This window comes from Nicotiana attenuata, unplaced genomic scaffold, assembly GCF_001879085.1.
Source record: "Nicotiana attenuata strain UT unplaced genomic scaffold, NIATTr2, whole genome shotgun sequence".
Classification (NCBI taxonomy): Eukaryota; Viridiplantae; Streptophyta; class Magnoliopsida; order Solanales; family Solanaceae; genus Nicotiana; species Nicotiana attenuata.
The window spans coordinates 661,644-673,724 of NW_017670457.1; the positions used below are offsets into that span (position 1 = coordinate 661,644).

Below are 12,081 nucleotides of genomic sequence, written 5' to 3' on the forward strand. Positions count from 1 at the left end.
CTTTGTGGTTTTGTACTCTATTAAAATCTACGTGATTTTAACGTTTGTGTCATTCTTTTACAGAAATGACTAATGAAAATGAGAACCAAGCTGTTCCAATGGTGACTGCCAATGCCTCAACAAGTCGAACGACACCGGCAGCATTGGCACCGGCGGAGAAACCCGGAAAATTTTCCGGGATTGATTTCAAGCGCTGGCAGCAAAAGATGTTCTTCTATTTGACTACTCTAAGTCTCCAGAAGTTCATCAAGGAAGATGTTCCTGTGCTGTCCGACGAAACTCCAGAAACTGAACGCTTTCTCGTGATTGAGGCGTGGAAGCATTCAGATTTTTTGTGCAAGAATTATATTCTAAGCGGGCTGGAGGATGCTTTGTATAACGTCTACAGTGGCGTGGAAACGTCAAAGGAACTGTGGACTGCGCTTGAAAAGAAATACAAAACCGAAGATGCCGGGTTGAAAAAGTTTGTTGCTGCAAAGTTTTTGGACTACAAAATGGTAGATAGCAAGTCTGTTATTACCCAAGTCCAGGAATTGCAAGTGATTATTCACGATCTCCTTGCTGAAGGTATAACTCAAATTAATATTGATGTTGAAAGTAGTAATCTTGGTATTTTTACTAATAGAAATTTCATTGAAGGTCTTGTTATCAATGAAGCATTTCAAGTAGCAGCGATGATTGAGAAGTTGCCTCCTTTGTGGAAGGACTTCAAAAACTACTTGAAACACAAACGCAAGGAGATGTCCCTTGAAGATCTCATTGTTCGGTTGAGAATCGAAGAGGACAACAAAGCTGCTGAAAAGAGAGGCCGTGGAAACTCAACAATAATGGGAGCAAATATTGTTGAAGAGAATAAAAAGAGGAAGAAGGCTTCTGGACCGAAATACAACCCAAGCAAGAAGCGGTTCAGTGGAAACTGCTACAACTGTGGAAAAACTGGACACAAATCTACGGAGTGTCGTGCTCCAAAGAAAGACAAGAAGAAGGGTCAAGCAAACATGGTTGAAAAGCGTGATGATGTTGATGATTTATGTGCCATGCTTTCCGAATGCAACTTGGTGGGCAATCCTAAAGAGTGGTGGATTGATTCTGGAGCCACTCGCCATGTTTGTGCTGTTAGAGAAGCTTTTGCTTCTTATGCTCCTGTTGGACCCGATGAGACGATTTCTATGGGAAATGCTTCAAAGGCGAAGATTGAAGGATGTGGGAAGATATTTCTCAAAATGACTTCCGGCAAAGTGGTGACTTTGAACAACGTCCTTCATGTTCCCGAGATTAGGAAGAATTTAGTCTCTACTGGACTTCTTGTTAAGAATGGTTTTAAATGTGTTTTTGTTTCCGATAAGGTTGTAATAAGTAAGAATGAAATGTTTGTAGGAAAAGGTTACCTCACTGAGGGCCTTTTCAAGCTGAATGTAATGGTTGTTGAAAATAATAATAAAATTTCAGCTTCGTCTTACTTACTTGAGTCAAATGAATTATGGCATATACGTTTGGGTCATGTCAATTATAAAACCTTACGGAAAATGATTAATTTGGAAGTATTGCCCAAGTTTGAATGTGACAAATCAAAATGTCAAGTATGTGTGGAATCTAAGTATGTTAAACATCCTTATAAGTCGGTTGAAAGGAATTCAAATCCTTTAGACTTAATTCACACAGATATTTGTGACATGAAGTCAATACCATCTCGCGGTGGAAAAAAGTATTTCATAACTTTTATTGACGATAGTACTCGATATTGCTATGTTTACTTACTTAATAGTAAAGATGAAGCAATAGACGCATTCAAGCAATACAAAAATGAAGTTGAAACGCAACTTAATAAGAAAATCAAAATGATAAGAAGTGATAGGGGTGGTGAATATGAATCTCCTTTTGAACAAATATGTTTAGAATATGGAATTATTCATCAAACAACGGCCCCTTACACGCCCCAATCCAATGGGATTGCAGAAAGAAAGAATCGTTCATTAAAGGAGATGATGAACGCATTATTGATAAGTTCTGGTTTGCCACAGAACTTGTGGGGGGAAGCCATTCTTACGGCTAGCCGAATACTAAATCGAGTACCCCATAGCAAAACACAATCCATTCCATATGAAAAATGGAAAGGAAGGAAGCCCAACTTGAATTATTTTAAAGTGTGGGGGTGTTTGGCAAAAGTGCAAGTTCCTAAACCCAAAAGGGTAAAAATAGGACCGAAAACCGTTGATTGTGTTTTCATAGGATATGCGACTAATAGTAAAGCATATCGATTTCTGGTTCATAAATCAGAAAATCCCGACATTCATAATAATACGGTTATAGAATCAGATAATGCTGAGTTCTTTGAAAATATATATCCGTATAAAAAGGAATGTGAGTCGATTGGTGAAGGATCTAAACGACCTCGGGAAGAAACAAAAGAAAGTACACTTAACCAAGAGGATCCAAGACGTAGTAAACGTCAAAGAACGTCTACTTCATTTGGACCAGATTTTGTGACTTTCTTATTGGAAAATGAGCCTCAAACATTTAAAGAAGCTATGTCTTCTTCGGAATCATTGTTATGGAAAGAGGCGGTCAATAGTGAAATAGAATCCATACTGAACAACCATACATGGGAATTGGTTGATCTTCCTCCTGGAAATAAACCGTTGGGTTCTAAATGGATCTTTAAGAGGAAAATGAAAGATGATGGCACTATTGACAAGTATAAGGCAAGACTTGTGGTCAAAGGGTATAGACAACGAGAAGGTCTTGACTATTTTGATACATACTCTCCAGTTACAAGAATTACATCCATACGAACGTTAGTAGCGTTAGCTGCAGTTTATGGTCTTGAAATTCATCAAATGGATGTTAAGACGGCCTTCTTAAATGGAGAGTTGGAGGAAGAAATTTACATGGAACAACCTGAAGGGTTTGTGGTTCCAGGTAAAGAAAAGAAGGTCTGTAGACTTGTTAAGTCCCTTTACGGATTAAAACAAGCACCCAAACAATGGCATGCTAAATTTGACCAAACAATGTTGTCAAATGGATTTAAGATAAATGAATGTGATAAATGTGTGTACATTAAAAATGTTCCAAATCACATAGTCATTGTTTGCTTATATGTGGATGATATGCTCATAATGAGTAATGACATTGCCAACATAAATGCTACTAAGCGTATGCTAACTAGCAAGTTTGATATGAAAGACTTGGGAGTTGCTGATTTAATTCTGGGAATTAAGATCCATAAGACTTCTCAAGGTCTAGCATTGTCACAATCTCATTATATTAAGACAGTACTTGAAAAATTCAAGCACTTGGGCTTTAAAGTTGCAAAGACTCCAATTGATGTGAATCTTGCATTAGCAAAGAACAAAGGCCAGAGCATATCACAATTGGATTATGCTCGTGTGTTGGGTTGCTTAATGTACATCATGAATTGTACACGACCAGATATAGCTTGTGCTATAAGTAAATTGAGTCGATATACGAGCAATCCAGGCCAATCTCATTGGATGGCCATGAAACGAGTTTTGGGGTATTTAGTACATACCCAGGACTTTGCTTTGCACTACAATAAATATCCTGCGGTCATTGAGGGATACTGTGATGCAAATTGGATCACCGGATCAACTGATTCCAAGTCCACAAGTGGATATGTATTCACTATTGGTGGAGGAGCGGTATCTTGGAAGTCATCCAAACAAACTTGTATTGCCCGCTCTACAATGGAGGCTGAGTTCATAGCCTTGGATAAAGCCGGTGAAGAAGCTGAATGGCTCCGGAATTTCTTGGAAGATATTCCATTTTGGCCCAAACCGTTGGCACCAATATGCATACATTGTGATAGTCAAGCGGCAATTGGAAGGGCTGGGAGCGTTATGTATAACGGTAAGTCTCGCCATATACGACGAAGACATAAAACCGTTAGACAATTACTCTCTAGAGGAATTATCACGATTGACTATGTAAAGTCAAGTGATAATGTGTCGGATCCACTTACAAAAGGCCTAACTAGAGAGGTAGTTGAGAAGTCATCAAGGGGAATGGGACTGTGGCCGAGAACAACTCATAGTGGCGGTAACTCTACCTAGAAGACTGGAGATCCCAAGATCTAGGTTCAAGGAGATCAAACAAAGTCATTTATTACGGTTCAACATTGTCAACTAAACTTTTGGTCCATTCTCGTGATGAGACAATGTTCAGTACCAAGGATAAAGCATTAAGGCTTTTTAATGATTTCTAAATTTGATACGGGGTATATCAAATAGTGTATCTACGGGATGACACGTTTAGGAATCACCTATGTAAGTGTGAAGTGTTAGCCGCTTCAAGGAGAACATTGTAAGGCCAGTTCTCTACGCACTTATGAAACCAGGCGGTGTTCATGGCTGAAAAGAACACAACAATGAGAACCAAAGACGGTTAAGGGTTGGTTGTGTGACTTGTGGTTGTCTAGGTATACACTAAAGTTCGACGGTTCAAAGATATCAAATCTACCGATTGATCGAGTATATCCGACATAAGTTCACTACGGAAAGTTCAAAGGGAAACCTACTTATCCAGATGCAATTAATCCTTACTTGCGAATCACACAGTTTTTCATGCATACTTCCGTGATATAGCCATTCCCCATTCATGTGGGGGATTGTTGGGTTTTGGATGTATTTAATTAATATATTAAATACTTAAAAGAGGGTGAATGGGAAATGGAGGGAAATAAAATTTTTGAGTGAAATTTTAAGTTCCCCACCTTGGCAAATGGGCATTGTCCCATATTGGAAGAGGAAGAGGTTTTTTATGGGTATATAAGCAATTGCTCTTCTTCTAGCTCTTAAAGAGTTGAGAAGAAGGCAAGCCTCGCGCCGTCGTCGTCGTCGCTCGCTCGGCTCGGCTTCGGCTTCGGCTACGGCTACGGCTTCGGCTTCGGCTTCGGCTTCGGCTTCGGCTTCGGATTCGGATTCGGATTTGTAACTATTTCATAATTCCAAGGCCCAGAAAAAATTTAATGCTTTATTATTTCTAAACTTAATATATAAGTATATTTTTCACATTGTAAATTTATTCGGTACAGTTCGGTTTTTTTTCGGTTTATTTTCATAAAATAAAAAACCTACCCTAATTATCGGTTCGGTTATAGATTTATATAAAAACCTACGATTTTATTATAAGAAACCTAAAAATCGGTTCGGTACGGTACGGTTCGATCGGTTTATTCGGTTTTTAAACATTCATATCATTATAGATCCTTTACAGGAGGTTGCGTGAGGACAAGTAGCTAAAGGTGGTAGAATAGGGTGAGTGGTACCACTTAGATTGCGGCCAATTTTTCAAACTAAACATCATATGGGTGAGAGCATGTGAAACTCATAATTACCTCGTAAAATCGGTTGAAATTAGTGCATGTTATATAAATCCACATATTTTTCTGAGTTTTATACAATATTGTTCCTGAAAGAACGACTTGATTTATAATGTTGACACATAAGATAAGTTAAACATATGAGTTGTTTAATGTTTAAATATAAGAAAAACATATTTGTTAATATGTTACTTCTTAATTTTTTTTTAATTTTATAATATAATAAACAACAACTATATTAGGAAGAGGAAAATGTAAGTCTGAGATAAATCTTTTGGATCCAATATGTTCAAAATTTTTATTTTTTAAAAGTGACCATTATTTGGGAGAAAAAGTAAACCTTTAATTTGAAACGTATAACTACTAATGAATTGGCTACAATTAGTTTTTCTGATATTCTAATTAATCTCATAAATGGAGAGTTCTGTTTATTAAAGGCTAAAAAAGATAGGTGAAGAGTTTGTGAAGAAAGTCTATTGAAAGATAGGCCTAAATCTTGTTTTTGCCAAAGATCAACCTAGAACTATTGGGCTCGTTTTTAACATGCTCCATTATAACCTATTAATGATAGATGTAAACAACAAGGATTGTGGTGGAGTGATAAGTACTCATTCATCTTAACTAAAGATCTCGAGTCCGAACCTTGGGTATGAAGTCGCATTTTGTTAGGGAGCGTTTTACATCTGCCTCACCCTCCCACAATAACAAAAACTATTGAGTTGGACTGAACTTGTAACCGACATTCTAGCTCAGCCTCTAAAATAGATATGTCAATCGTCATAATGCCATAGGCCACCCAATCTAAATTTTCATCATAATACACTGATTTAAAATTTCCCCACGAAGGGGTTGTTTAATCGGTTGGTACAAGTTGCCAAATATTAATACACATCTCGATAATCAGATGTGTATTCAAATTCAGACATCTCGATCTTAAAACAAACAAATGAGGCCTAAGCTTCATTCATTAAAATTGAACTCTTATATATATAGGCCCCAAACTTCTTTAGTTTACATATCCAAAGACACAAAATAGATGGCAAAAATGAAAGATAATTGTCATGTTCTTCTTGTAACTTTCCCATCCCAAGGCCAAATTAATCCATCTCTTCAATTTGCCAAGTGTTTAATCAAACTTGGAGTAAATGTCACCTTCTCCACAAGTTTATCAGCACAAAACTGCATGTTAAATAATCTTCCCTCTATTGAAGGCTTAACTTTTGCTCCATTTTCTGATGGCTATGACAATGGCTACCCCAACGTTGGCAAATCCCTCGATGAGTATCGAGAGTTCTATGCCTCCTTCATTGCTCTTGGGTCCGAGTTTGTGTCCCGAATCTTTACTGACAGGTACTACTAAAAAAATAGGAATTACCGACGAATGTTTTGGTAATGTTGGGCTAAGTTAGCTCAAAGATACTATTAATATGATATGATATCATCCACTCTGAAGAAAATTTGCACCAGTAAGAGTATATTACACTTTACATGTAGCTTCTTTTTCTTTTTAATTATCAGTGTGGGAATTCAACAATACCAATAATAAACCCAGTATAATCTCAAAAGTGGGATTTGGGGAGGGTAGAGTACATGCAAACCTTATCCCTACCTAGTGAAGATAGAAATATTGTTTCCAATATACCCTCGGCTCAGAAAGAGTGAGAAGAAGAAGAGGAGGAAGAAGAAGAAGAGGTAGAAGAAGAATAAGGAGAAAAGAGCGAACAGGAAGAGAGAAGGAAGGGGGGGAGGGGGGGGGGGATAAGTGTGGGAATTTATTTAATGGTTTCAATTGATATTTGACACGGGACATAAATATATATATGAAAAATTATTAAAATTTACACGAACATAATTAATTTCAGCACATAATTATAGAAGTATGATGAAAGAACCTTAAAGGTTGGCTCTATCAAATTTATATTCTGAGTCGCTTCTAGTCATTAGTCCGACGTTAAATATGATTAGCGACGGACTTTTCTGTTTAGCGATGAAATTTATCCTCCGCTAATTCCTGTTTTTTGTAGGGCGAAGGAGGGGCGCCCATTTTCGCGTATTATCTACACGACCGTGCTCTCTTGGGTTGGCATAGTGGCAAAAAGGCTTAATGCTCCAGCCACACTTCTATGGATTCAACCAGCCACACTTTTAGACATCTACTACTATTACTTCACTAGTTACAAAGATGCATTCAAGAATTGTCCTGATGATGAGGACAAATCACTTGAAATTCCTGGGCTTCCATTTCTTGTAGGTACTCGTGAGATTCCATCATTTTTGCTATCGAGTGATGGACTTATGGACTGGCTAATTCAAACTATGAAAGAGCATGTTGAGTTAATAAATAGTGAAAGTAATGAAATAGTACTTGTGAACACTTTTGATGCTTTGGAATTTGAGGCATTGAGGGCTATAAAGAATGTGAATATGGTAGGAATTGGCCCTTTGGTTCCTTCATCTTTTCTTGATGGAAAGAATCCTTCTGATACTTGTTATGGATGCAATTTGCGACAATGTTCAAAAGATTACATGGAGTGGTTGAATTCAAAGCCTAGTGCATCTGTAGTTTATGTAGCATTTGGTAGTTACTCTGAGTTACCAAAACAAATGATGGAAGAGATTGCTAAAGGATTGGTACAAAGTGAAAGGCCATTTTTGTGGGTAGTTAATGGAGAAAAACCACTAGAAAATTTGAGTTGTAAAGATGAACTTGAAAAGCAAGGCAAAATAGTGTCTTGGTGTTCTCAAGTAGAGGTTTTACAACACCCTTCTTTAGGTTGTTTCTTGATGCACTGCGGATGGAATTCGACTCTAGAAAGCTTAGTTTTTGGGATTCCTGTCGTGGCGTGTCCGCTTTGGACCGATCAAGGTTGCAATTCTACGCTTATTCAAGATGTTTGGAAGACTGGCGTGAGAGTGAATGCGAATGAAGAAGGCGTTGTTGAAGGGGCCGAGTTCAAGAGGTGCATAGAAATTGTGATGGAGGATAGAAAGGAAGGAGAGGAATTGAGAAAAAACGCAAAGAAATGGAGGGACATAGCTAAAAATACTATGAAGGAAGATGGTTCATCTAATGTGAATCTAAAGGCTTATGTTGATGAGGTTCTTAAGCCATGCATAAGGGATTATGAGAGATGCATAAATTCTTAATGATCGTTTGATTTAGAAATAAATTATGCAGGAATTAATAATGCAAGAATAGTAATACATAGATTGATGAGGTTGTATTACGATGTTTAGTTTGATGTATTCAATAATTTTATACAATGTATAATAAGAATGTGGTTTTTTTTTTCCGCTTGTGTGCTATTAAAACGTAGTTCTCTTTGTAACTTTAGTTATTTTTAGTCCATACATTACTAATACTTATATTTTTATTGTACATTTTCGTGCATAAAATAATACATTGCGTAACTTTAAAAAGTTACTGTATAGTAACCAAACATTGTGTTAATAATACCAGACTTTATGTGGACATCAATTTTTCCTATCAAACCAACCAAACGACTCCTAAGCATTCGTTTCTTCACCAATGGCTGTAGGTTATGACACGACCCAAAACCCCACTTCGAGGGCATGATGACGCCAAGCCGAACTTGCTAAAGAAGCCAACTTACCATCCATACAATAAAGTTCATTTTCTTTAATTAATAATGATGTAACATAAGTAAAGACAATAATAATCCAAAACATTAAAGAAAGATCTGATAAAGTCTAACACGAGAATTTGGTTTAAGGCTGTTAGTCATGAATCATGATATAATGTAACCATGGTTAAGTTGTATATTTTGTTTCCACGACGGTTCTGCCATAGCACATTATTATATTATCTACTAACTGGCTTTCAGGCTCCTTTCACTGCCTCATACCCCTTCAAATCCATCACTAGAGGTGGAAGAACAGAATATTGCAGTATGCCAGACTGCGACTAATGGAATTGAGAGTATGATTAGAGAAACTTTTCTGTATTTCTGAATAGTATCATCTGTACAAGGATATACATGTATTTCTAGAAAAGAAAACAAAAAGAATAAAAGAATAGCCTATGAAATTTGTACACTTGTCCTAATATTATTTGTGTATGTCTAACAAAATAACTAACACATCATTCCTTCTTTAAATGACACATTACGTGCATGTGAGAATCTTTTAGATTTTGAGTACAATTTGGACGGACCAGATTTAATCCATCAACATAACTTTGAGCAGCTGAGATGAAGCCACGTGGCTCATTGACTGCCTTAGTGTAGTCAAAATTAGGATTGTGTCTTAGCTTAGTTTTGTCCGTCTTCAACCTTAGCTTTTCTTCTTCATCATCCATCTTCTGCAAAATTCTTTCTTTTCCACAAGCTTTCTCCTTACAAAGCATAGATCCATTTATTCCAACAGCGACAGATTCTAGTTCAACTGCTCAAGACTGTAAAATTGAGACAGATTCAAGTACAACTGCTCCAGAATCTAAAATAAGCATCGAGCATAATTTAGCTCAGGTACAATATATTCATTATAGTGTATGGATACAAGCTATTTAATACCCTGTAGGATTTTATTTTTGATTCTGGACTGCTAATGTTGTTTCTTTCGATCTCCATCTTTTTACCCGTGATAGGTATTGCTATACACCCGGTTCGGTTCTTTCATTAGCAGTTGACAAAATCGAAGTAATCCTATCTAATATTTTTAATAGATAATTTGGCTGGCTGACAAAAAAATCCCTATATTTGTTTGAAGGACCCTCTTCGCAGAGCAATTCAACTGGACTGCCGGCCGTGTCCAGAAGCAAAAACTCTTGTGCTGGAAATGGAAGGCCTTCATCATCAGGGGGAAAAAAAGGCAACTTCCACAAGGTCAGCAACGCCTACTGGACGTCCTCGTATTTCTGCATCCAAGCCCTCAAGAGCTTCCACTCCTACTTCAAGAGCAGCATTACCTTCTGTTAAGCCTGTTGCTTCCACAGGAAGATCCTCGACTCCAACAAGAGCTGCTCCACGCTCTTCTACCCCAACTAGTAGACCCTCGAAACCAGCTGCCTCCAAGTCAGCATCAAGGTCAGCAACACCAACTCGTCGACCATCAACTCCATCGTCCATTCCTATTGTATCGGTTTCTCGGGTTTCTGGGGCTCGATCTTCTTCGCTGACAAAAACGGGAACCACAACCTCGAAAAAACTGCACCATCACGAGGTACCTCTCCAACTGTGAAGTCTAGGCCATTGAAACCCTTGGAGACGCCAAGTCTTTCGCGTGATTCTTCTATCAATTCTAAGACATTGGTGCCTAAAAGGCCTGCATCTGCATCTAGGGGAAGACCGACTGCACCTGGTGCTCGACCCTCTACCACTAATTCAACTTCTGATGGAAAACCCAGACGGAAATCATGTTCTCCTTCTAGAGGACGAGCAACAAATGCCTACTATTTTGAGCAATGCAATCACTCTACTGTCCAAAAGTAGGGGGCACGGTTATGAGAAAGATGATGTGAACCCTGTGTTGATCGGCACACAGATGGTTGAAAGGGTAGTAAACATGAGGAAGTTAGCTCCCCCGAAGCAAGATGATAATCCATATCACGAGAACACCTCCAAGAAATCTTTGTCCCTGGAAAATTCAGGCTTCGGAAGATCAATTTTCCAAAAAATCTTTGGATATGGCTCTACGGCACATGGTACATACCTTCTAATAATGCTCATTTAATTTCAATAAATATTCAAATTAAAAAAGTTAACTACTAATGCACTTGGTAAGCAAACTTCGGGCATACCTATCACAAGCATTATGAGACATTCTATATCATACATTTACGTTTATGGATCTCTTTTGAACAGGATATAAGACGAAGTGTTAATGGAACCTTACGCCCAGTTCTTACAAGGGTCTCATCTTCTTCAGCAAATGGTATCCGGTCTAGCTCCACAAAGAACAAGACAGGTAGTGTTTCTGACTCGCCACTTGCCACGAGCAGCACTGCTAGTTCCGATCCCAGTATCAACAATAGCTCTAATAATGTAAATTGGAGTGAACCGGAGGATGATAACTTTGGTTGTGAGAGGGAACTATCCTCCCCTACTAGCCAGCAGCATATGGAGCAGTAACGTGTAGGACTCCGTCTGATATTTATTGATGATAGGCTATAATTACGTATTTTAGTCGATTATTACACTCTAATTTACTGCACTTTAATTGAGTTTGAGCTTTAATCGCTAGTGTTTTGCACTAATTGTATGTTTTATGCCTTGTAGGAGTGATTCCGAGCTATATAGATGTTATGGAATGAATTTAAGTGATTTGGAGCTTTAAATTTTGAGTAAAAGTTCAAGGAATTAAGCCGTAATCGTGTTTGGGGGTCAACGGATGATAGTTAGAGCAAACGAAGACTCCAGTAGGCAGATTGTGCACTGTCTAGTAAAATGGACATAACTTTTCTCTCAGAACTCCATTGTGGCTCCACAATATATGGTTGGAAAGCTAACTCAAAGGACTACAACTTTCATGTTTTACGTTTTTCCAACTTCGGAACGGAACAGGGTGAAAAATGCCCAGATGCGCGGCCGCGCTAGTTTTAGCGCGCCCAGATGCGCGGTCAAATGCGCTGCAGCGCTAGTTAAGCCCGGGAAAAGTGTCCTTTTTCACATTGGAGAAGTATAATTGTTTGGGCCCAACCCTACTTGGTATATATACATAGGAGAACGTTTTTGAGAGTAATTTTTGACCAAGGAAGAGCACAGAGCCGCCGTGGAGGCCGGGTT

General features: G+C 38.1%; 1 protein-coding gene and 1 pseudogene across 1 annotated transcript; both read left to right on the forward strand.

The window, feature by feature from the left end:
• Positions 1-6,374: 6,374 nt before the first annotated feature.
• Positions 6,375-8,485, forward strand: LOC109239685 (crocetin glucosyltransferase, chloroplastic-like). Its single transcript, XM_019406273.1, has 2 exons — positions 6,375-6,688; positions 7,363-8,485. Exons 1-2 carry the CDS (start codon positions 6,375-6,377, stop codon positions 8,483-8,485), a joined length of 1,437 nt encoding a protein of 478 aa, XP_019261818.1.
• Positions 8,486-9,082: 597 nt separating this feature from the next.
• LOC109239687 lies at positions 9,083-11,492 on the forward strand (annotated as a pseudogene).
• The last annotated feature ends 589 nt before the right edge of the window (positions 11,493-12,081 follow it).

What these genes read in the sequence shown, in the direction of transcription:
- LOC109239685 (XM_019406273.1), top strand. Translation starts at nt 6,375, where the DNA reads ATGGCAAAAATGAAAGATAATTGTCATGTTCTTCTTGTAACTTTCCCA. An exon ending in TCCCGAATCTTTACTGACAG is followed by an intron (nt 6,689 to 7,362) that starts GTACTACTAAAA and finishes TGTTTTTTGTAG; the next exon opens with GGCGAAGGAGGGGCGCCCAT.